Raw genomic sequence first — 26015 nt, forward strand, 5'->3', positions numbered from 1 at the left:
TGATGCCTTCATCAAAGTTCTACGCTTATAGAGCTTGCAATATTTAAAGAGTTTGCACTAACCATCACTGTTGTCTGCGGTTGGCTGGAATCAATCAAGAAGCCGAAGCTATACCTTACAGTTGGAGAAGTGGAGAAAATGGACTATAGGTACCAAATATTGTTTGCGCTGTCAGCAGCGAATATCTTGTTTCCGGTAAACTTGCTGATACGGTGACTGGTCTGCTTTCGATGTTGATGATGTAGTAACAACTGGTTAGTCTACGGGTCACCCTATGTGGTTCTGTGGAGGATGCATCAACGTTTTAGCGGGGTCTGGAGAAGTCGAGCTACTTTCTACTATGTGATGCTTCCCTGAAGTGCTTCTAGTAGTTTGCGACCAGAGCTACAATTTGCTGGTTTTTTAATTGGTGATAAGGTTCCAATTGAGTGGACGACTTCAGTAATAGTAGATGATAGTTTCGTCGATGAGGCGTCTTCTTTTAGAGTCGGTAAGAAGACCGTAATATGGGAAAGGCGCGTAAAGCCGGTACTGCTTGTATCGGAAAACAAATAATCATGCGCATTGGTGACGAAAACTTAGGTGCACTTGAACAAATTTGCACCCGAATGAGAGACCTATTGTGTCCATGATTGGAGTGGTTCGCTTCACCTTTTTATATGTGTCATCGTTCTGTAAGGAAGCACTAGTCCACGATAACGATTGGAGGAAGGTAAACGTGACTTATTGATTAGTGACACTAAGGATGTGTCGCGCCTTTAAGACAATCTCAGAGCAGTCTAGATGGATCTCGTGCAAAATGAGACATGTTGTCTGTACGAGAAAAGAAGAACGAATCTACCGAAGGGTTATATAATATCAATCACTGAAAAACTGACAAGAATAGTGGGAGGATTGCCAAAAACTTCAATAGACATATATGCTGATTCCCTATATTGAGGAATAAGTTTGCTGATAAAGAGACGGACTTAGGAGGTGTATCTATCCAGGAGCAGTTTGTTAATTTTCAGATTTCCCCTGATGCCAAAAAATTAAATTTAGGAAAACTCAATGAATGGTTAAAGAGTAACTAAACGGAGTAACCTCTCTCCAAAACATACAAGGAATACAAGACAGATCCGGATGATTATAGGTATTTTTCCATTTCGAATCTTCAGAGTAGAAGCTAAAGAATCTAAAATTCATTATAACAGCCGAGATAAGATTGCATTGTTGACAGTGCTTTGTGATGATTTCTAGTGACGTTATCTGGATTATGCAACACTCACTCCTTTATTTGCAATTACAACATTCAAACCGAATTGCGAACTTAAAATTTTAAATTTATTATCTGGACAATTTATGAAGTGTGTATGCTATTGTGTGCCAGTGGTACCATTGACGATACAGTGAATTAAATGGCTGAAAAAAACCTTCCGTATTGCTTGAAATTTAAATCTGGTTCGAGTATTTACCTAGCCTTTATGACTGTTTATATGGCTGCTAACGTTTTCAGGAAGATAAACTTCTTCTCTTCACCTGGTTATACGGTTTATTGTCGACACTAGGTCCATGTTTACAGAGATCTGCTGGTAAATATTATTAGCAAACAGTCGTATATCAGAACTGTTCATATAAAAATTATCTAGCTCCTCAGCAAGCTTAAAATATTTTGTAAGACCTCCAGGCTTTGATTATGATTCAGTTTCAATTCAAACAGGATCGGAAGAACTTCATCCTCTGGGAAATCTGTGCAAATGCCTGGGAAAGAAAAATTAAAATCTACTATTGCCCACCAACCGACTCCTCAATGGATCAGTTTGGAATATGTGCAGAAAGTGTTGCGGAACTTTTTCAACGATAACGACCTTGAAATTGTTGAAATTTCCATTGCGCCAGCTTCCGCGAAAGGTGATAACTATGCGAGTATAATGACCCGAGTTCGTGTGAAATACAGAAGTTCTAACCAACGGAATTTACAAGCTGGGAGCTATCTTATAAAGAGCATGGTGGACTACGATGAGTTCGTCAGTGAGAAATTATCAGACACAGCTGTGTTTCCAAGAGAAATGGAAATCTACTCAGCTATTATCCCTGAATTGCAGAAAATTCTACAAAGTAAAAGTTTGGATGAGGAACTGGCTCCTGCTATAATGGATGTAGACTACGAGCGTGATTCGATCATGTTTGAGGACCTAACGGCCCGATCATTTGTTCCTGCAGACAGAGTGAAGGGACTTGATATGGTTCACGCAAAAATGGTTCTTCGTAAATTGGCAAAGTGGCATGCAGCATCCGCAATTCTGGGCAGTGATAAACCGGAAATATTCCGATCCTACGATCGAGGACTAATGACCCGCCGATCTGATGTCCATGTACCCTTTTTCACGAATAGCTTACGATTTTGTGCCAGTGCAGTGAGCAAAATCCAAGGATATGAAAAATATGCGTCCAAAATGTTTGATTTACAAACAAAGCTGATAGAGTTGGGTAGAAGAGCTTTCGATTGTAAGGACGATTCTTTGAATGTTTGCGCACACGGCGATCTTTGGACTTCCAATGTTTTGTTCAAATATGACGGAAACAAACAGCTTGTGGATGCCATCCTAATAGATTTTCAGAACACTTTCTGGGGTTCACCAACACTTGACCTTCATTACTTTTTTAATACCTCACTCTTAGATGAGCTAGTCCTTGATGGGCAGGACGAGTTAGTGCAATACTACTATGTGATGCTGGCAGAAAATCTTCGTAGTTTGGAATACAAGGGAAAAATTCCTAGTCTCAAAGAATTTTGGATAGACTTCATGGATACAAGCTTCTATGGTAAGTAAAGTGTCTTTTTATTCAAAAATCATACAGTGAATTACAATATCCTATTCAATTCAACAGGATTTGTATCTGCATGCTTAATGAAACCATACATGATTAATGAAGATGCAGCCGCGGATGCTGATATGGCTGCACTGTTGCAGGAGAACGAAAGGGCTGACAATTTTAAAAAGGCTGTTTATAGTAATGAACGAGTTCATAGATATCTGAAAAAATTGTTGCCAATTTTTGGTCGTAAAGGATTGCTGGATTTATATCAGTAAATTTTTTAAAAATGTAGACGACATGAAATCGAAATAATTTTTTATTTCGCACAAACAAAGTGATTTTGGAATAAAATGTTGTACATGCCCCCCCGTCGTTCTTTTGCAGTAGAAACGGATGATTAAGAGGTTCATTTGCGCAGTCCACTCTATCCGTTGCCTACGCGAACGTGCTGAAGTGGTTGTCACAGATTGTGGCGAAACAGCTGTAGCGCAGGCGGAGCTACTCTCTTAGCCATCGTGGTGTCTAGACGTCGAATCGCCCCACGATTTGCAGTTTCGTCGTGAACCTGACTCATTTACCAAGTCAGACGACTCCCTTCGGTTATCCCTATTGGACCTTAGGTTTCCCGAGAAAGTTTCTCGGTGAAGGGCGAACTACTAATGACCGATACCCGCTGGGACACACTGGGAGTCCCCGGAGCCGTCGATGGGGTGATGTGAGCCTAGCTCTGCCAAGGTGATAGTTGTGGCGTGTATCAGGAGCCAGCCCCTTCGAGATGCTGGTTGGGTAGTGTGCATTGAACCGGCATTAGTAGATCGTGTTGCCCCGACCGAGCGCTGATCCGTCATTAGCTAATCGTAGGTTAGGCCCCAGGGAGCTGGGATAGGGGCTTTGTCCCCGAGGGTATACCCGTTCCTGACTATTGCGGCCCGCAATTGAGTAGGCTCCACGTACACGTGTAAACCAGAGTCTTGCAATTTAACTTCTCAATTTACACTGTGCACTGTGCGTTTTCCGAACCCAAGTCAGATTTGGACTTGTGTGAACTAATTTGGTAGAGACAACAAAGATATTTGGAGGACACTGAGGCTTTCTATGAAGGGGCCTAGATTTAGCCAGGTAAGCCCAGAGCCAAGCAAGCGCATGTTAACGTAATACTTTAATAGAGCTGCACTTATGTCTTGTCGGACCTGCATGACTAAATTTTCCACTTTTCCCTTATCCTTATGAATGGTCATAGTCAATGTGGATGAATTTTGCTGGGCATCTTCAACGTCAAAGTCATTATAGCTAACAAACTTTCGAAAATAAGTTGATTTTATTGCTTTCGATTGAAATAGCTACTACATCTTTATCATTGAATATTATAAGGACCCTTTCACAGATTCTTAGCCGCCAACTTGAATTGGTGTGTTTCCTGTAAGAGCTAAAGTACTACTGAACTACATAGGAAAGGGTAGGTTCAGTTGAGCAAGAACTGACTTCAAAAATCCTCATTGAGTTTTTGAAGGAAGCGGGTGGGTACTTACGTCCTGGTGATTTAATGTGATTACCCGTCCTTTAGACCTAACTCCACGGTACTCTTAAAGGACGGATTGATTTTATGACCACAATTAGAGCCCCGCTGTGACAGGCAGCCGTACTAGTCTAGATTGAGTGCATGGCTCAGCATTCACGCTGGTGGATGCAAACCTCCACAAATCGCTACCGAACTAAGAAGTACGGCACCTGAGCTGTAAGCGCAGTTCCTCACTTGAGCCACGAAGGTCTCTTGTACGCTTGGATGTAACCACAATCTCCATGAAACTTCTACTTGGCCCCAATTGCCTCTGGAAATCTCCTGAGACATATGAATTCAGGGGACTATCTCGGTTTCCATGGTACCAGATAACCTCTAGTGAGGCTTCGTGGCCAAAGTCACTTCAGGTGAGTTCCCGTCCCGACTTGGGTCTAATCGCTCTAATTAAGCCTTGGAGGGGGGGGGGGGAGAAACCATGGAGAGATGAACTATAATCTAACCCAGTATGTCACGGGACGTAAAGACTGCCAGTCGTATCATTATAGGTTTAAATTGGATACTTCATGTGCTTGTTCACATTGAGATGAAGTCCCGGAGGATCCGGAAAACGAATTCGTTAATTGTCAGGCGAAAGGAGAATGCTAGTATGCGAGGAGGATTGGGATGCGCTTAACTTGATAGTCAGAGCTTCCTAGAATTAACTGTGAAAAGCAGAGGTGAGCAGAAAACCGCTGTTACGAGCGTCGCGTATAGAAGAAAGGAGATATGGCTAGAATGAAGAAGGTTTTATTTTACGCAAAAAAAGTGAGGATCTATGTGGATGGTAAGTTCAGGTCGACAGCAACAGATGTTAGTTATCTTTTGTCCCGAATTTAAGATACTTTAGATGCAGTATAGGTATGCATGCTATTGTGTGCCAATGACCTCCTTGACTATGAAATGAAATAAATGAATGAAATAAAATTTGACACTGTACAATATTTGATTCTGCCTTCATTATTTACTTATTCTTTATGATTGTCTGTCTGACTGCCTGCGTTTTCAGGAAGATTATCTTCTCACTTTGTTTGGCTATATGCACCATCGTAAATATTATTAGCAAACAGTCATAAATCAAGGCTGTTTACATTAAATTTACCTATCCCCTGACCAAATCTGAAATAGTTTCCATATTTCACTCCTTTGGTTCTGATTTAGTTTTAATTCAAAATAGCTTCGGAAGGGTGCCATCAAATAGCATCTCCGTGAGGATGACTGAAGAAGAAGAACCAAAATCTACTATTGCCTACCAGCCGAATCCTCAATGGATTTGTTCTGAATATGTGCAGAAAGTGTTGCGTAAATTTTTCAACGATAACGACCTTCAAATTATAGAAATTTCTATAATGCCAGCAACCGCGAAAGGTGAAAATTACGCCAGTACAATGACCCGAGTTCGTGCGAAATACGCCAGTCCTGATCAACGGAATTTACAAGTTGGAAGCTATCTTATAAAGAGCATGGTGGACAATGATGAGTTCGTCTGTGAGAAACTATCAGTGACAGCCGTGTTTCCAAGAGAAATGGAAATCTACTCGATAGTCATCCCTAAATTGCACAAAATTCTACAAAGTAAAAGTTTGGATGAGGAACTGGCTCCAGCTATAATGGATGTAGACTACGAACGTGATTCGATCATGTTTGAGGACCTTAAGGTCAGATCCTTTGTTTCTGCGGACAGAGTGAAGGGACTTGATATGGTTCACGCAAAAATGGTTCTTCGTAAATTGGCAAAGTGGCACGCGGCATCCGCTGTTCTAGGAAATGTGGAACCGGAGATATTCCTATCTTACGATCGAGGAATGATGACTCGCCGAACTGATGTCCATGTACCCTTTTATTTGAATAGTTTACGGTTTTGTGCTAGTGCGTTGAGCAGAATCCCAGGATATGAAAAATACGCATCCAAAATGTTTGATTTACAAACAGAGCTAATAGAGCTGGGTAGCAGGGCTTTTGACTCCAAGGACAATTATTTGAATGTCTGTGCCCACGGGGATCTTTGGACTTCCAATGTTTTATTCAAATACAATGAAAACAATGAGCCCGTGGATGCCATCCTTATTGATTTTCAGAACACTTTCTGGGGTTCAGCAACAATAGACCTCCATTATTTTTTTAACACCTCGCTTTCCGATGAGCTAGTCCTTGATGGGCAGGAAGAGTTAGTGCAATATTACTATGAAAAACTGGCAGAAAATCTTCGTAGTTTGGAATACAAGGGGAAAATTCCTACGCTTAAAGGATTTTGGATTGAATTCATGGATACAAGCTTTTATGGTAATTGACGTGTTTTCTTAATTCATAACTCACCAGTGAATTACAATATCCTTTTTCAATTTAATTAGGATTTGTATCTGCATGCTTAGTGAAACCTTACTTGATTAACGAAGATGCGGCGGCGGATGCTGATATGGCTGCACTTTTGCTGGAGAATGAACGTGCCGACAATTTTAAAAAGGCTGTTTATAGTAATGAACGAGTCCATCGATATCTGAAAAAACTATTGCCTATTTTCGACCGCAAAGGACTGTTGGATCCACATCAGTAACTTCTTAGCAATCTGTGTATTGTACATGAATCAAATAAAATTGTGATTAATCTTTGGCTTTGCGTTGAGAATCATCATCATCATCATCATCAACCGTACAACAACCGGTATCCGGTCTAGACCTGCCTTAATAAGGAACATCAGACATCCCGGTTTTGCGCCGATTTCCACCAATTCGATATCCCTAAAAGCTGTCTGGCGTCCTGACCTACGCCATCTCAGGCAGGGTCTGCCTCGTCTTCTTTCTCTACCATAGATATTGCCCAATTTTGAGGGGTTTGAAGGTGAGCTTATTGGTTGCACGAATATACGTTCCGTACTGTCCGTGAAATTATCGATACTTAGCCCCAGAGACTTCAGGCTTATATAGATGCGGGAGGCGGATATTTTAAATGATTTTTTTAGGTAATGTCTATAGATTTTGTCGTTTCTGTATTAAATTCGAAGAATTTGCACTTTTGGTTCGTGAGAAATAAAGATTTGTTTGACTGACAGAACTTATGGCTATACTTGCATTGTGCCCGTATACTGAGATATTGTTGAACATATTGTTACGGTACTGGTTGCTCTTAATTAGCTTTACTGATCGGCCATCCACCCCAGTGGTGAGTAGTTTTCCCTCGCTCTTAATTTTATTTCTGAACACCCTCTACAGTGCTTTTGTAGATCCTAATTTAGGACAATTGTGAGGTTTTTAAGCTTCTCTGTTTGATTGTCAACATGTGTGCCCTTGATGTGTCGTTCCCAGCATTTTGACACTTTTTTCTAGCTCGGTAGCTTAGATACTGCTAATGAAGTTTTGCGGTATGCTCCATAGCACAGTGTACTATAAATACACCTGGTCAAAGTCGTATGCTATCGACCACAAGTTTGCCATTCCATACACTATACATCTGATTGGCCAAAAAGTTTCCAATTGTCTCTTGCTCCTCACAAGTGAGAAGTTGCTCCGATACGACTTGGGTAGGATAGTCAGCCTAATACCTTTGACTTTACCCGCAGAATTAGTACTGGGTCTCCTCATTTCTACCTTCACTTCTAAGCTACCTGAGAGTTTCTCTCTTTCAGGTTCGAGTTTACATTTCTTGGGAGCATTCTCATCTTGCATGCTAGCCGGCGCTCTACTTAGACGGGCCTTTCTTGTTCTCTGGGTTCTGATTGCTGCTTTCCATTAGTTGTGGCAACTTCTAACTTCTTTTGCCTTTGGCCTTATCTCTTGATTATCAGTGTTACAGAGATGTGGCTTCGCTTCGTATATTGCCTTGCGTATGGTATGAGGGTCAAGGGGTTTACCGTACCATAGTGGACGGCTGGTGGTGGCGCCGAACCTTAATTTAAAATAGGTAGGAGATAGCACCTATTTAAAATTAAGGGGCACTGGGCATGCATACTAAGCCGCATTATAGAGATGTTTTCAGACTGTCTGTCACCACTGTCTGTCCAAGGCAACGGAACTACTTACGAAAGGGCGGGATCGGTTGAATTGGTACTGGTTTCATAAAGGACCGTGGGATTTTCAAAGGAAAAGAAGGTATGGAACTTGCGAAACAATGTCTCAGATAAGTGCAGCTGTCTGGGAATTTTTGATTTGTTTGCTTTCATCTGTTTGGAGTACCTCTTTCTGGTTCACTCGTGTGCGGAACTGCGTCATCAGTTTTTATGGACGTCTCCTAACGTCCTCTATTCTATTCTTTCTTGAGATGCTAGAGTTTAAGTTTACCGTCTCCGAGGTATTCATCATAAGTAGTTATGTCTGCGCACGTAATTTATGATTTTCCCACCATATATATCCATGTACGCCAGTAACCCCTTAAATTAGTAAGTAAATTGCATACATAAAATAAATCAAGCCATTGTCTAATATTTACTTCGCCTTTAAAACAAAAGCCAGTTTCTGTGTAAGTTTTATCGCCGTCTAGATTTTTTAGGAAGATAATCTTTTCATCTGACTTGTTTGCTGGCTACAATATATATTACTGGTATCCGTATTTGCAGAGACCGACTGGTAAATATTATCAACAAATAATTATAAATCAAACCTTTTCGTGTGGAATACGTCGGCTTTGTGAGGAACCCTACGAAAAATTTGTATAAATGCTGGATGTCAGCCGATTTTAATTTAGTTCCCATTCACAAATTCAGAAGACCTTCGAGAGAACCTTGAATACCAGTTAAAAAACTTAAAAAAGAACCTGCAAAGATGCCAGAAAGTGAAGCACCAAATTCCATCCTTGCTAACCAGCCAACTCCCCAATGGATTTGTCCAGAATATGTACAAAAAGTGTTGCGGAATTACTTCCTTGACGAGGATCTTCAAATTGTTGAAATTTTCATTACACCAGCCACAGCAAAGGGTGAGAACTATGCAAGTACAATGACACGAGTTCGAGTGAAATACACCAACCCTGGTCAACGGAATCTACAAAGCGGAAGCTTCCTAATAAAAAGCAACGTCGAAAACGATGAATACACTAGTGGGAAACTATCAGATTGTGATGTGTTTTCAAGAGAAATGGAAATCTACTCGAAAATCATCCCTAAACTACGTAAAATTCTTCAAAGTAAAGATCTGGACGAAGAGCTCGTTCCCAGGATAATCGATATAGACTACGCGCATGATTCAATCATGTTCGAGGACTTAACGGCTAGATCATTTGTTCCTGCGGACAGAGTCAAAGGGTTCGATATGGCACACGCCAAAATGGTCCTGCGTAAATTGGCAAAGTGGCATGCAGCATCTGCCGTTCTAGGACATGCTGAACCTGAGATATTTCAATCCTATGACCGAGGATTGATGACTCGTCGAACTGATGTTCATGTGCCTTACTATGAAAACAGTTTACGTTTTTGTGCCAGTGCAGTTAGTAGATTACCAGGATACGAAAAATACGCCTCGAAAATGTTCAAGTTACAAAATAAACTGGTGGAGTTAGGCAGAAGGGCTTTCGATCGTAGGAACGATCGTTTGAATGTTTTTGTGCATGGAGATCTTTGGATTACCAATGTTTTGTTCAAGTATAACGCGAATATGCATCCTGTGGATGCCACCTTAATTGACTTCCAGTTCAGTTTTTGGGGGTCGCCGACAATTGACCTTCATTATTTCTTCAACACGTCACTATCGGACGAGCTAGTCCTTGATGGACAGGAGGAGTTAGTGCAGTATTACTATGAGATGTTGGTAGAAGATCTTCAAGGTTTAGGATACAAAGGAAAAATTCCTACCCTCAAAGAGTTCTGGATAGAATTCATGGATACAGGCATTTATGGTGAGTTCAGTTCACTATTATCTTTGAAGAAAATATATTTCATCCATATTGTCAATATTCCACTTTTCCAATATATCTTTTAGGATGCACTATATGTACCAGATTGTAATATCCATTTTTCTTAAATTCCATCAGGCTTTATTTCTGGATGTTTAGTGAAACCCTACATGATTAATGAAGATGCATCCGCAGATGCTGATCTAGCCTCCCTATTACAAGAAGATGAACGTGCTGAAAATTTCAAGAGAGTTGTTTTCAGTAATGAACGGGTCCATCAAAATTTAAAGAAATTATTACCAATTTTCGATCGCAGGGGATTCTTAGATGTACACCAATAATTTGACTAGAATAAATAAGTTATATGCCCACGTTGGGCGCCATAAAATCTTTGTCTTTAGATTGCTTTATCGAAGGATCTCATCACTTATTGTAAAGTTTCGATAAAGTTCTATCAAATATGAGTTCAACCAGGCTTGGTTATCTACTATATTCTTTGTGGAGAAGTAAATAATGTACACGGCAGGTTTTTGATTGAATTGTGTGGTTAGAGATGTTGACATCGGAAGACGAATATCGGATGGATAGCTATCGCTACCAACTTTTCAACTAGGAAACTAAGAAAAAGTTTAGTAGCCTTTCGAGGACGGGAATGGATCTGTAGCTACTAAGAAGGAGGAATTCTCATTTTTGAGAGCAGGAGCGATCGAACATAACTCCAGCGTGGAGCAAGTCATCAATGACGAGTGACGGGAGTTGTTTAGATGTTTTTAGTCGCCATGAATTTTTAAGTTTGTCCACTGATTGGGGTCGGATAGTGTCTTATTTCTGTTGGTGTTGAAATGGTTCCTTGACAGGTCGCAGCTCGCTTGTAGACAGGGGGTTTGTTATGTTTGTGAAGGAGGGAGGACGGAGGGATCGCTCCAAGAATTTTTGGAGGTGTTGAAATTCAGGGCAGAACAAGTGTTCATGAAAGAAGAGAGTAGAAGGGAGTGGAAGAGGTTGTTGGAAGGAATAGGGTGTCTAAGACGATTAGGTCATGTTGTCATGGGAAGATTAAAATCAAGTTATCTACTATGGCGTCACTATGAATTCAATCCTATCCAACATTTCTCTTTTCATTCAGGTTCGAATCCATGCAAGGTGCGCCTTCAAATCATTATACTTCATACTCTGCTTTAATAAGCCCATTCCACCAAAAGTCAAGATTTTCTTCTAAAAATTGTTTATTTGACGCTTAATCAATTTCGGCTTCATCTTCTCGATCGGAAAGGCAAATCCTCCGCATTTCTTCCGCCGTATTTAAAAACGACGACAGTACGAAGTTTTCACCCAATCGGATCCTCTACGAAGTCTTCAACATACCACGCATCGACGCTGGCCAGATACACGCTCAAATTGCTTGAAAGGTGTCTTTTACACACTAATCATTTAGTTGCTGAGTGTCTGGGGATTGAGATCAGCGAGGAAAACCTTTCCACTCGAACCACTAACCAAAAATTTTTCTTTCCTACAAAAGTGATACCCGTCTTTTCGACAGGGAAGGTAGAGTAGCCTCCTACACAGGTGTCCAGTCTCACGCCCAATACGGTCCTCCGTTTATAATCCACTATCCCTTCCTAATACCTTTTCCATCCTTACCCTTATCTTACCTTTATCCTCTCCTCTTCTCCTCTCCTTTCTCCAGCCTTAACAATACAATACAATAACGAATGGAGATTTCTATAACTTTCTTCCTGATATCCATTCATCTGCAAGTCTCATAGTTTTAACTTTAGCTTAAGTTCGCTGCAAAGGATCTTTCTAGATTAGGTTTTTGTTAAGTTGATGTCCATATTTATTAATAAAAAGTGTTTAAAAAATGGAGTTATTTTCTGGAAAAATGCGTAGAGTGCATCTTTGACCATGAGCTGAGATAAGGGCTATTATAGTTGACGAAATTGATGAACTCTATGTTGACCGATTTCTTAAACTTGGTGTGCTGATGGGCCAGAAAAGCAATAACTGCCGTGTCGATTTCTTAAGCAATTTCAATTTCGGAATATTGTAGCGATAACGGGCTGGGGGAGATCCATTTTTCCTAAACAAATACCGAATATCTGGAGTAATTCGTGTTTTCATAATTGACTTAGCAAGTTTATAGTGTCTTTATTAAAAAGATTGAGGGAAACGTAAGCACTGAATATGCGAGCAAGTCACTTGCAAAATACGTTGTGCCAAGAAAAACCTAATTCTAATTAGGAACGTATGTTCCTTTTTTAATAAATCAAAATCAAAATAATTTAATCTTGTTCAACTACTCTCAGAACTAATTTTGTTTGTTTACAATAATATTTAACAACTTCGACCCACTTGAGTCCTACAAAGCGACAACTTTTACTTAAAACTTGTCTTTCGTCATCACTTCACATTATCAGCTTCAAAATATGGCTAATGCACACACTGCACATACAAAACTGATACTCACACGTCCCCATATCTTCGTCAAATATTTCGTTTCTAGTTCGTTGGTTTGTAATGCTAATCAACCACGTGAATTCCATGATATCATATGAGTTCCATTTAGATTTTTCAGTACTCTTAGTCTAGATTTGTTTCCATCTATCTGCAGTACGCGCTGACTGTTTTTGTGTCTTTCCTTCGATCTGTAGATTGTAAAAAGATAGTAAAAGTAATGGGTACCGGTTCTATACTCCCTGAGTGGTTTACAAAAGAATATATCGAGAATGTGTTACAAAATCATTATAAAACTGAAGAGTTGGCGGTGAAGGAGATGTCTGCTCAGCCAGCGACGAAAAGAGGTGATAACTATGCCAGCATTATGCATAGGGTTTCTGTAGAGTTCGTGAAAAATGGGAAAACTGTTAAGGATTCGTTTATTCTGAAGGTAAGGTCGATTTATCTGTTCGTGTTGGTCAACCGATTGAGTTTCGCCAAAATAGCCATCTTTCCTCTCTTATTAGTTTCATTGACTTATGAACCATTTGGCAACTCCTTTTTTAACCATTCAAGACGAACGTTATAGAGACATGTTCATTAGCGCTCCCTCACATTATGAGGGGAGTACCAGTCTACAGCAAGTATATGCTTAATACTGGTACCAGTATGTGGAACCTCTCTAACAACTTGGTCCTTTTTGTAACCTCCAATCGCTTACCATCGACTAGCTTTACTAGAAACCACTTTCGTATATATGCAACTCTTTTGTTAAGAAAAAGAAACAGTTCTTGCTTGATATCATTTGCTTACAAAATGAAGCTGGGTTCCATGTTGTTGGCATACAGGGATAACATCAAGGTATAACAAATCCAGCGATCCAGAATTTTACAACTCTCTTGCTCTATTTGTAGGTTGAACATCTGAAGAAAAAGTCCCTATTATCATAGTACTGGCTTACTTGCTCAATCTATGATTGCGTCGAATTATATGAGGGCGATTCTTTAAGTATTTACAATTCACCACACATAAACCTGCACTATTTCTAAAAAAATAAAAAAAAAATTAATTAAAAAAATTGGTCTCCCTTAATACGTGCAAATTATGAGCCTGCAGCAGAATAACAAGCCTAAAAGCAGACACCAACATCCACAAGTCAACGAGGATTCAAAATAACACAACATCCAGATACTGATGCTCAGCTACTTTGTTCAGTCTTAATTCTCCTAACAGGGACTAACTTCCTTTCCTCTCTTTCAGGTAATTCCTGGTGGTGTGGCTGGCGAAATCCTAACCAAAAACAAAGTATTCCCCCGAGAAATGCAAGTCTACAATGAAATCCTCCCGCGTATCACTGCTCTCTTAGAAGATGTAAATGACTTCACAAAATTCTCTCCGGATTGCTATCAAACCAGCACTAGCCCAGCTATGATGCTCCTTTTTGAAGATCTAAAATCTCACGACTATGAAATTTTCGATCATGGACGTCTATTAAATTTGGATCATTCTCTTCCGATACTAATGAAATTGGCAAAGTTCCATGCAGCATCAGCAGTAATATACGAGCAGCATCCCGAATTTATGGATATGTTCATGGAAGGACAGATTTCGACGAATCCAGATAGGCAGGACTTTCTTGGTTTCTTCCCGGCGAATATGCACTCTTTGGCGGAGGAAGTTGCTCAATGGCCTGGCTATGAAATTATTGCTGGAAAGCTGTATGGACTTGTGGAGACAGTTATACCTAAGGGAATTGAACTGTTCAAAGATGATGAAGATACTTTTCGAGTCCTGAATCAAGGTGATCTGTGGGTTAAGAATTGCATGTATAAGTATCGGAATTTTGAGCCAGATGATGTTTTATTGGTAAGTAATGATTTATATTTAGTGCTTTTATTAAAAATATTTCAGGTTCTAATAATACACATATAGAAGAATAAGATACTAACTTACTTGCTACTTAAAAGTGTAGCTTCCCATACGTACATTATATACTCTTACATTTAGTGCAGAATCTTAAAAGTAAGGGTGTATACAGATATGCAAGGCTTACAGCGTAAATGGGGAGGGCAGTTTATGCACGGGTGTAAGTGAGAAGTCCAAAATGCATGGTTCAAGAATAATAAACGATTGAATAATTGTTGGATTGTCAAGAAAGATTTCATTCCCAGGAGGTTACTGCGGTTTTTGTGGTAATCTTCAGTTCAGTTCTAATTGTGTTCAGTACGATCTGGAATTGGTAATCATCTAATTGATATATTGGAAAGATATTTCCTAAAGTAACTAAACCGAAATTACCAAGCCCAATTGATAAAGGATCAGCACTATAGGATCAGTACTGCTAGCTTATTATATTTCCTACTAAGGGTCGCTTAAGTCAACAGTCCGTTTTGATTCAGTGCCGGATGAGACTAGGTAGCATATCTCAACCACGCAAATGGGTGGCAATCTATTATAGTATGATATGATAGTTTCGTCGTCTTCATGTTGAGCTTGGAGTGTAGTGATCCCATTAAAGAACTAGCTGTTCAATTTACAACTTCCTTATGGTTTTCCCACCTATCGATTTGATAACTGCGAGTGTAGATTCATTGCCCCCAGGATAAAAGGAAGGACTTGTGGCACCCGTAAACTCCAGGCCAATGAGACTTTGGTGCCGGGATAAGTCCTTTACAGCTTTTTCCTACTCTATCTTAGGCCACCATACAAAAGATCCATAGATAAGTACGGGCCCACCATGGCTTGATACATCTTATATGGTTTTGATCTTCAGTTCTTATCTGCACCTGAGCAGTATCCGCTTTATTTATCACATTCCCAAAATATTTGTTTCAAGTGGTTTTTATCTTTTAATTTATCTTCGGGATATCTTTTAAGAATACACTATGGGATAAAGTAGAAGCGAAGCATTCACCAGGAAAAATCGGGAAGTGTTAATGGAACGGGTAATTGGAGAACGGTAGGGATAGTGAGTGGAAAAAGCCGCTACAAGAGGTGACAAGTTAATCTGGAACATCATGCTATTGCTCATGATATAGTACCCTCTTAACACAATTAAACCATGGTCTGTGTGATTCTTCAATCTTGAGCCGTCCATCTTTGTGGACATCTACATTTGACATTATTGTTCCAAAACTCGAAGATCAGGATATGGCCTGAACTATCTCGTGTCATATAAACTGGTCATCCGTTGCCCATGTTTTCACGAAAAGTACACTTCTATTATGACGATCCTTAGTCTGGTTTAGATAGTAATGCTTAGAATTCTATCAGAAATTAACTTAAAGATCATTCGCAACAATTGTCGTTATGTCACGTCCAATCTTAGGGACGTCCGTATCTTCAACGTGGGGACTAACTTAATCCTTTTGCTATTAAATAAAAGGTTTAATTTAAGGATCCATCTGTATCTAAGGCAAATTGACGGTTTGATACTCAACAGCTCTTTCTTCCAATTGGGGGAGTTTTTGTATGATATTCTCTTTTTAAGCATGGAATGCTGGTTTGAATGTGAGTTTTTGGACGCGAGTTTGTCTTTTCTTTTTTTCTCTTTCTCATTTCCTTAGTAAACAAATTGGTCCACCCAGCCTTTATGTCTGACAATTCAATTAGTAGAACAAATTTTCAGAAAGCGGTGTTCCAAATTAAGCCATTGGTTGATCCATTTCGGAGTGTGTGTTCTTTGTTGTTTCTTAGTGCTGGATATTAGAAAAAGTAGAAAAGATTCGATGAGGATCCTTTTGCGTTGGATTTTTTTCAAATGTTTTGTAGGAGAACATCTTAATTTGAATTATCAGTAAGGTGCCCTACAAAATTTTAGTCAAGAGTTGAGAAGTTATGTGTCTGACATGGTATTTTGTGGTGTGGTTTCGAGTTTTATACTAACCTACAAAGAGATTCTTCGTAGAGTTGATCTACTTCATACCTGATGACGTTGATGGTGAATGATGTCATCAACAACAAATAGTTTGCAATTGCATTGTCGACTCCTTTCCTAATTCAAGTTAAATGAACCGTATTTTCTAAAACCTCGAGTGACCTGGTTAATTCGATCATTAACCGGTGCTTGTCACGTTTTTGGTGCAATTTCTGTCTAACTGATTTTTAGATTTTTAATGACTCAAGAGCTACCATCTTCGTCATCGTCATCGATTCAGTTGCCTAGTGTAAGTGCTTCTCATTCTGCCGATAAATACTCCAGAGAGCTGCTTCATTTTCTGTCTAAAAGTAGCTTTTGGATGGATGCCTAGTTGCTCCCCTCGAAATCTACGCCGGGTGACCTTTGTATAATTGCCATTGACCCTTATGCACTTCATTGTCTGGAAATGTGTTTCACTTTTCTCAAGGACTTCCTAAAAGCCTTACGTTCCTCTCTAACTGGTTCGCACCACATGTTTCTAAGGTAACTCAATCATACTGGGCTAGTGAATTTCACTGGAGGGTATAACCACCAATCGAGTTGTCGCCCTTCCTGAATTTATCTTATAATCGACTTAGTTCTTCTTTTGAGATTGTATTGGATCAGAGTCATCCTGATGTTACGAGGATGGCCGGTGTTCATCAAGGCTTGAATCTTTCAAGTTACAGTGGCGATTACTTTCCATGTGCTGCCCCTGTGTAGCAGCATTGAGATTAGCTAGGATTGGCTAGGAATAACCTAAACTTTTTTTTTCGTCAAATTTTATATTCATTACTTAGAGGCTGCGAATTTTTATACCTTTCCAGTAATCAATCACCGTCATCATCGGGGCAACAACTGCTCTCCGGTTTAAGCCTGCCTTAATATGGAACTCTTGATCCGCGGTTTCTTGCTAAGAGCTCAAATCATGAGGACTGGCAAGATCATTGTCTTGTACAGTAAGAGTTTTGACTTCATGGTGAGACATTTCAAATGAAACAGTTTTTGTAATATGGAACAGACTCTCTTGGCAGCCAAAAACCGTGCGGGGATCGTCGTCGTACCTTTTATCGGTTGCGATTTTTGACCCTAGATAAGAGAAATTATCAACGGTCTAGAAGTTGTAATCTCCTATATTTATTATTCTTATTTCAGAACCACAGTTTCTGTGGATTTACCTTTGAGGTGGGCATGTTGAGGCTAAGAGGGAGGCCTTCTTTACATAATCGTTTTTAAGTGGATGTCCCAGATGTGCTCTAGGGTCTTCAACATGAAATTGGTGCGACTGATTGGCTGCGAGTTCTTTGCGGACTCATGGCCGCACTTGCCCGCTTTCGGTATAAAAATCAGGTGTGCGCGTTTACAAAACTGTAGCACGTATCCCAAAGAGATACGGCCTTGAAAATCTTCACAAGCCACGCCACAATCCTTTCTTGCTGCTTCTGTAGAGATTTCTGTGGAGCTTTATATGCGTGGTTATAGCCTAGCCGATTTTATCCTCGGTAATTAACGATTTTATAGTCTCGAACGACTGGGACTGCATACCTTCCAGCAAGGCTCTGACTCACAGTCCTATTTGCTGGCGGAGAAAGTGCGTCTGAATCAGCAGTTCCAGGATTTCCCCTAAAGATTCGCTGGTGCTTTCACTCTTCTGACAATATTTCAACCAGGAACGCCTCTTGACAGTCTTGATGGCCAACTTGTACTTCTTCGGGCAGTCTTTGTATGGCTGCCATGCTGTTCCCATATAATGACACTGGGTTTCACCCAGTGTCCTCAAGGGATAGGTAAATGTTTATACATATTTGGACGGTAATACTGCGCGGTAAAGTGCGAAGGAAGCATCTAACAGGAAAAACGAAGAAGTGTTTGGAGAATTCATCGATATAAATGCAAATCATGCTAGCTTTCATCTGGTGGAGTGGAAGATTATACAGTAGAATCCCGATATCGGTTTCAATTCCAATTCAATTCCAGTTTTTCATGCTTATTTGGTTGGTTTTCTACGAGAACAGCCAACGAGAAGTTACCCATCTGGCTTGCAGTCACTGGAAGTTATAGGCCACAGCGACCTTTTCGACTGGCAATCGGAGGAGAGCTATCTCAACACCTAAAGGAAAGGTGGTGAACTTGACTGTGCAGGCCCACCAGTACCCAGCCACAGTTTCAGTGAAGTGTTTCATCAGGACGGGAAAACATTTCAGCCTATAGCTGCAAAGGTCCGAAAATCTATACTAACACAGGAAGGAGGAAAACTCTCCTCTAAAATGTGCGATATGAATGAGGCCTAGGATCACTTGTTTCGGAGGAAAAAACGGGTAATCCACAACTAAAAAATGAGCTGGTGTGTAGGGATTCGCATAGTAAAACGAAGTTAGAACCCCGCCTCCCACTCGGTTGGAATCTAACGAATGTTCAGTGTCATTTGTAACGGATCGATGTTGTAGGGAACGGCCAAAGTGACCATCCGGGTTGAAAATAGTTCTACCATAGTTGGCCATGGCTAGTCCTGATGTCATTGTGGCCATCTTTTAAAACAACTGAGCCGTTAAATACTGGGACTGGTGGAAAGGTATTTGAGAAAATTTAATGATTGAAATATAAAAAAAAAATTGTTTTGCGTGGCGTTAATGCATCCAAACCCATGACAGTGTTGCACTGATTTTTATATGGTTAACTTAATACTTTCTTCGTCTCTGTTTTATTTATTTGAAATCCTCTATATTTCTATTACAGTTGGATTATCAACTCGCCCATTTCGGATCACCGGCGGTCGATCTTAACTACTTCCTTTTCGGATCAGTAAATGAAAATGTTCGTAAAGTCCATTTTAAGTTTATGGTACGTCACTATCACTGCGTTTTGAAAGAAACTCTTGAAAGGTTGAAATACAAAGGTCGCATCCCCACACTCAAAGACATTCATATCGAACTTATCAGAAAAAGTCTAATTGGTAAGTATTTAGTACTATAACGAATAATTTTTTGTTTTGGGGTTGCTTTGTTTTTGATCCAAGGTCCGTATGTGGTAATCGGACTTTTTAATCAAGCTCTCCTAATCTTTAGATAGCAACCCAAATTTTACGTCAGACTGTCTATGATCGATATATTATACTATCTTTCATTTTTTTTTAAATAATATCAATAGCTCGTGATCAAAGTGCACACATTCATACATTATACTGTACACGATAAATATATCTAATCTATATATCTAACTTTAAAAATATCTGGGTATTTCAGCTGTTATCGCTGCAGTGTGTCTGGCACCAATCATCTTTATGGACTTAGATAGATGCCCAGAATTGGAAGGACTCATAGATCAAACCGATAATGGCGTTAGTTTTCGCAGAGAGAATATCCAAAATCCAAAATATAAAACTTATATTCAAAAGTTATTGAAAGAGTTTGAATTGTCTGGATTTTTAGATTAAAAGGAAATTATGCAATAGATAAACATTTGTTTTTAACTTTGTTAATACAAACAAATTCTCTTGTTGTTAGATTATGGTTTTTTTGATTTCATTCCGAATATATAAAACTCTTCAAATCCTTAATCTTTTGGAAAACATCAAAATTTATTTCATTTTACAACATATAACTAGTGCTAGTTTTTAGTGTATCTTTGTTTGATTCATCCCTAAACTTGGATGATAGATAAGTAAGGAAAGCTATCCCTTCCTGATATTTTATGGCAGAATTTTTGAAAACCTCAAGTTTCAAAAATTAATTGCCAATTGTACAGTTCAAATCATCTGTTTCGATTTCAATTTCTGTTGCCAATCAAAAAGACACTTTGCACCATTTAACATCTGACAACTTGTCTCTGCCCTGAATGAAACATTTTTTTATATTTCTCATTTTTCTATAAAACTTAACTTATTTCTATTATACTTTAATCAAATTTTTTATAAATCAAGAATTCCGCGATTATCTAGGAATGGTAAAATGGACTTTGCAGCTTTCACATATCGTGGTGTCATATAAACAAGTTTCCTGAATTTATCAGATTCGTCCGAATCTTTGAAGAACATTTCAATGTCTGCACTATCATTGGGATCGAGTAATACAGCTGATAATGTTCCAATCATTGTATTAAGGCCTGAAATCATAAAAGGATACGTTAATATCGAACTCCAGTGCAAAGTATAGCAATGAGATCTTACAGACATAGCCTCGTTTCAGCATTTGAATTTGAATTTCAACCAATTTCGGCAACTTTCCGGCATACTTCAACAACTTCAGGCTTTCAATTAAATGTTGATGGTAATATTTGACGAAGTAATCAAATTTTTCGATCCTTATATCATAGCTACATGATGAGATGATAAAATATTGGAGGTCCCAGACGGGCGAACCCCATTTGGACACTTGCAAATCAACAAATTTTAAATCATCAATTGTTCCGTCTTTGTTGTGTTTGAACATTATATTGTTACACCACGTGTCCCCGTGGTTTAAAACATTGAAATCATTCGGATCCATTTTTTCAGCCTCTAATATAAGATCACAAAATCTTAAAAACAACTTTTCCTGTGGAAAATAAATATTGTTTTATTTCAAATCAATCCGATTTCCTATTCCTTTTTGGTTTAACCAGGGCAGGGACAACTCATCTCATGTCATACTTGTGAAAGTGTATATATGTACAAGTATAAGATAGCAATTGATATCTAGTAACCACTTTCGGTTATGCTCCTCCCGGAGTATAGATGATCCATTGTGCGATCCATTGTCTCTGCTCTGAATGATGGTTACTTTTTAAATAACAAAATCTTACCATTTTCTCAATATAGACTTCACAATCGCCCCACTTCTGTATGCAGCTTTTGATTACCTCCCAAGTACTGGCCACCATTTTCTCCATCATTGCAAGCATTTCCGGCCCAAATATACCCTTATTGAAGTGTTCTGAGTACGGTCCATTAATCTCATAGATTCGTGCAGTTGCTGCATGAAAACGAGCCAGTTTTTCCAATGTGACATGAACATGGTCCAAGTCCATTCCTTCAAATCGACTGATGTTCTCATATCCGGCGACTACCAAATCCTCCAGAATTATAGCTGGAGGATCAATTTGTGTTTTAATGCATTTTGCCCCCACGGAAAAATCCACGCCGGCTTCTTTGTATAGGTTGTTGATCTGTGGGACGATTTTTTCGTACATTTCAATTTCTTTGGGAAATACGGTTCCCAAGAAAGATTGAGAAAGTTCACCTCCTATGAGGGATTTAACGATGTAGCGAACTGATTTTGGCGTACCATCTGCAAAGGAACGAATTAAAGAGATACTTAGGGATAGCCCAGAATATATTTGATGAAATCTAGTTGAAAAAATCTACAGAATAAGACAGACGATCACAGTCGCAGGGAAATCCGGCTTAAAGTAATTTTATTGAAGTCTCTAATGCAGGCCCTTGAGAAACTCTTAGTGAATGTGAGGAACTTTGCGCGAAGAGAGCCGAAGAGCTGGACGTGGTTCTGAGATCAGCGCTTAATTGCATGGCTAACTAGAGCATGAAATGTTATATTTACTATCAAATCCAAAATCTACACTGAGCTTTCAACACTGTTGTATTTTGTGAGGGAATCGCAATTATGAAATCGCTAATGAGTGAAAGTATATGTCTGCATATGATGAATGTTCATTTACCCCTTGGTCGGGTGTAGTATTCACATCTATACGCCATCGTTTTCGGTTACCTGAAATGCGCTTTAGCTCCTTCCACGATTTCTCGTGACGTATGTACTCGTTTTCTATTGTTCTCCGCCAAGTGCCCTTGGGGTAACCCGCTCGTCGACCTTCTTAGGAGAGTGAAATCCACTTCATAACGTAGCCTGCAATGCAATTGTCGCCCCTTCTTAATGTGCGACCTATTCACTGCCACTTTTGCATATCGATCACAATGCGTACGGGTGCCAGGCCTGTGCGTGCTTCGTTTGTAATAGTGTTAAGCCAGCGTCCTACGATGATACAATGCAGATAAGTGATTGAGTTAACAGTGGGGGTCTTTTTCCATGTGCTATTCTCACATAAAAACCTAGAAAAAACACTAGCATAGAATAGCCTCAACTTGATCTTGGTGTTGAGAAGATAGCATTTCCAGTTTTTGGACAACATTCAGTTCGGTGCCACCGTCGGCAGAAACCACACTTCCTAGATATACAAATTGATCGACGCCTTCTATATTCTGCTCACTAATGCAGATAGGGAGAGTGCGATGATCCTTCAGGCTGAAAACTTTGGCTTTGTTGGTGATTATCTTCCGTCCAACTCTACTCGCCTCTCTTTCCAAATTCAGAGCCATTTGGGTAAGGCGAGCGGCGAGAGAGCAATCGGATATCATCAGCGTAGTCGTGCTATTTGAGGAGAGATGTCAACGCGCCTTGAATTCCTCCACGTCCTCCGGACAAGGCTGTGTGAAGAACGTAACCGATAACAAGAAGAAATAATGTCGGTGACAAGATGCAATCCTGGCGGACTCCGCTGTTGATCTCCAAATCCTGCGCGATTTTACCTCGGTGTAGCACATGGCATTTTGTGTCATTATATGTTGTTCTGATAATGGCTATTAGTTTATCCGGAATACTCCTTCTGCATAGAGCACTCCAGATACACTCCTTCTTCAGGTTATCGAAACCTTTCTCGAAATCGATGAAGAGTAGGTGTGGCGAAGATCTAAACTCTGCGCACTGTTTCAAAATGATTTGTTGGGTCTTGATGTGGTCAATTTAGGAGGATCCAACGCGGAAACCAAACGAAGTTTGTCATCGAAGATTACACACAGGCCTTGAACGGAGGTCAGTAAGGTAAGGTATATGTAAAGATGTAAAGATTCACAAAAACATTTCTCTCGGTGGGACGATTGGGACGAGCTTTGTCGTTACTTTACGAGGAGACTTCCTACCCAGGGTTATGTAGATTAAGAATGGTTCGTTTCTGTACTCATCTGTTCCTTCAAATCCTCTTATTAATTCAATCTTTCATAATTCATCCAATTTTTTTTAAATCTCACCTTCTAGCTGAAGATCAATTAGGACACGAGTCATCCGGGATGCGTAGTTTTCTCCTTTACCAGTTGCACTTTCTGCACTAAATTTCGTAATCTCATGTTTCCCGAATTCTTTATCGAGAATATCTTTAAAATATTCTTCGTTAAGCCACTCTGGAACCGTTGAATTTCCATTTGTTATTTCACCATTCGAACCATTTTCCGTTTCACTAACCATTTTCACTTCTTGTTTCAAACGTTCAATTAAAGATACTATTTTAAGTAACTTGGTATTTTTTTGATAAGATTGAGTTATCAATTTAAATACTTTCTACAAGTGATGAAACTGAATTGATGATAACATATGAATTTAACTTTTCTCAATGGGTCTTAATTTTCCGACTAACAAGAATTTAATGCCTTCCTCCCGGTCTTAGCCCGTCGGAGAGCAAATAGATGGCAAACGATACTAAATTCCAACGTTAGAGCTAGCAAAGAATTAAGCTTGCACGCATGCTGTTGGAAGCTAATGAGAGGCAAACTTTAGACGACCTTCAAATTTGCTGATCGAGATACTATGAAACACTACATGAAACAATCAGAGAGCAGAAAAAAACATTTACTAATGGCGAGTTTATATGTTGTGTTTATTGCGTTTTGCTTAAGTGGATTTAAGTATCTTTTCTTCAGAATACATTTTACCTTCAAGATGAGCTGCTTTTTCTGAATGCTATCGATCGATAATTCTCAAGCGTTCTCTCTCTATTTCAGAACACATTAACATTGTGTTTAAGATACTAGAAGCAAAGCAGCTGTCTTCTCAGATATTGCCGGATCAAGATCTCTGACTAGTAAGATTTAGCTTTGAGCTGCAAAGACTCTGACCAAAGTTTTAGGTGGGTTAGCAGCGAACTACGGGCCACGTGATGCAAATAAACTATGCTGAGGATATTCGCTAAATCTATTTTTCTCAGCGAAGTTGTAGTAAACTTTCTTGGATTAGGGTGGTCAAACAACCATCCTGGGTGGCCGAAGACGACCTAAGGGAAGAAGAATAAATCTGTAAATAAGAAATATGAGGCCTGAACCAATCATAGTTTATTACAAGTGGCATCCAACGTAGGGCCAAACATTTCCTGGATTCAGGCCTTATATTTCTTAGTTTCTTATTTAAAGTTTCCTTAAATCCGTGGAAGATAGCCAATTCCGGCTCACAACTTCGTTTTGTGGTGTCGGATAGAGGAAACAATGAGGGATCGAAGCTCTCAAAGCCCACGGGTTGGGAGGGGGTCCACACGATTGAAATTTATCTTAAAGAAGAGGGAACGGGTGAATGTAGGTTGTACATTTTCAGCACAATCACAATTACGGGACGGTGGCCAAATCACGGAGCAATACTTGAGGGTATTCCTCATAGGGGAATTGAAGAGAGCTAAGGAGAGTTGGATGGACTCAAAATCAGAGGAGGAGCGAAGTATAAACCCGGTAATTTTGCTGCTCGATTGGTGACTTCGAGGCAATGGGTGTCGAAGCAGGGCTTATTGTCAAAAGTGACTCCGTGGTCTTGAGTGGAATTTAGGTATGATAAGGAATGTCCGTTAAGAGAGTAAGAGAAGGAAGTGGGTGAGGATTTAAGCGAGTAGCTCATAGAGTGACACTTTCTGACGCTTAGCGCTAAATCATTAGCAGAGTACCAACGAACCAGATTAGATTTCAACAAAGACAGTTCATAGGCGACGATATAGTGGAAAATAGTTTAAGGTCGTCAGCAAAAAGCAAACGGGGACAAGTAAGGAGGGGGGAAGGTCGTTGATAAAAAGTAAAAATAACAAAGGACCCAGAATAAATCCCCGTGGGACGCCAGAGAAGGGGAGAAGGTACGAGATGTTCAGCCGCCAAATGAGAGGCGACAGGATCGGTTGGAAAGGTAAGAGACAAACCATAAAACAAGTGGTATGTGAACGCTTAGAGTCGATAGTTTGGCGACAAAGTTGGTAAAGTCGAGCAAGTTGGAGGTGGCTAATGTAGGCGGACAATTATGACAATGTTTAGAGTAGTGATTTCACTATAGCTGTGTTCATCTGTGCTGTGTTGTGTTCGGTATTAGCGTTGAAAAACATCACTAGAATAAATTATGTAAGGGAGGTTAATTATTTTGGGGAAATTTCAGAGAAAACCCTTCCTTCTTTTAAGGGCTGTCATTAGATCTGCTTCAAAAAGGAGATGTTATCTTATTTTGACACATCGTTTGGCATAATATGGTATCTGAAATCTAAGAAAGACAAATATTTTAAATTTTAAAATTGTGTAAACGCAGGTTAACTTTATGTAGCATTTTATATTTTACATAAAGTTAATAACTCAGGTAATCAAAGATTTTATAAAAGGTAACGAATATAAATGTATTAAGGCATCTTATTGAGTGTAAAAGTTGCTTGATTACGAAAAATACGTCAATACATTATCGTTTTTATACAGTTTTCGGCGGGAAAAATTGATTAGATTTTTTGTTAAAG

The 26015-nt window shown here is 39.5% G+C and overlaps 5 protein-coding genes across 5 annotated transcripts in view; 4 read left to right on the plus strand and 1 right to left on the minus strand.

Annotated features, from left to right (window-relative positions):
• Positions 1 to 128: 128 nt before the first annotated feature.
• Positions 129 to 3162, plus strand: LOC119658711. The gene is made up of 4 exons (XM_038066326.1): positions 129 to 1132; positions 1194 to 1571; positions 1700 to 2805; positions 2872 to 3162. The coding sequence occupies exons 2-4, from the start codon at positions 1552 to 1554 to the stop codon at positions 3072 to 3074; spliced, it is 1329 nt and encodes a 442-aa protein (XP_037922254.1). The 5' UTR covers positions 129 to 1132; positions 1194 to 1551; the 3' UTR covers positions 3075 to 3162.
• A 2334-nt stretch (positions 3163 to 5496) lies between these two features.
• On the plus strand, positions 5497 to 6965 carry LOC119659426. Its single transcript, XM_038067506.1, has 2 exons — positions 5497 to 6637; positions 6706 to 6965. The coding sequence occupies exons 1-2, from the start codon at positions 5569 to 5571 to the stop codon at positions 6906 to 6908; spliced, it is 1272 nt and encodes a 423-aa protein (XP_037923434.1). The 5' UTR covers positions 5497 to 5568; the 3' UTR covers positions 6909 to 6965.
• A 2080-nt stretch (positions 6966 to 9045) lies between these two features.
• Positions 9046 to 10556, plus strand: LOC119658737. Its single transcript, XM_038066409.1, has 2 exons — positions 9046 to 10177; positions 10313 to 10556. Exons 1-2 carry the CDS (start codon positions 9109 to 9111, stop codon positions 10513 to 10515), a joined length of 1272 nt encoding a protein of 423 aa, XP_037922337.1. The 5' UTR covers positions 9046 to 9108; the 3' UTR covers positions 10516 to 10556.
• A 2175-nt stretch (positions 10557 to 12731) lies between these two features.
• The window catches only part of LOC119658957, a 36225-nt gene continuing 22941 nt past the window's right edge, over positions 12732 to 26015 (plus strand). Inside the window, exons 1-5 of the mRNA XM_038066830.1 lie at positions 12732 to 13061; positions 13871 to 14476; positions 19245 to 19461; positions 19751 to 19939; positions 20517 to 20653. Coding sequence (XP_037922758.1) covers positions 12849 to 13061; positions 13871 to 14476; positions 19245 to 19461; positions 19751 to 19939; positions 20517 to 20653 — 1362 coding nt within the window. The 5' untranslated portion in view covers positions 12732 to 12848. The remainder of the gene's footprint in view (positions 13062 to 13870; positions 14477 to 19244; positions 19462 to 19750; positions 19940 to 20516; positions 20654 to 26015) is intronic.
• Positions 20058 to 24025, minus strand: LOC119658740. The gene is made up of 4 exons (XM_038066414.1): positions 23524 to 24025; positions 21288 to 21772; positions 20674 to 21040; positions 20058 to 20609 (listed from the first exon to the last, which is right to left on the minus strand). The coding sequence occupies exons 1-4, from the start codon at positions 23735 to 23737 to the stop codon at positions 20416 to 20418; spliced, it is 1260 nt and encodes a 419-aa protein (XP_037922342.1). The 5' UTR covers positions 23738 to 24025; the 3' UTR covers positions 20058 to 20415.

This window comes from Hermetia illucens, chromosome 6, assembly GCF_905115235.1.
Source record: "Hermetia illucens chromosome 6, iHerIll2.2.curated.20191125, whole genome shotgun sequence".
NCBI classification, from domain to species: Eukaryota; Metazoa; Arthropoda; class Insecta; order Diptera; family Stratiomyidae; genus Hermetia; species Hermetia illucens.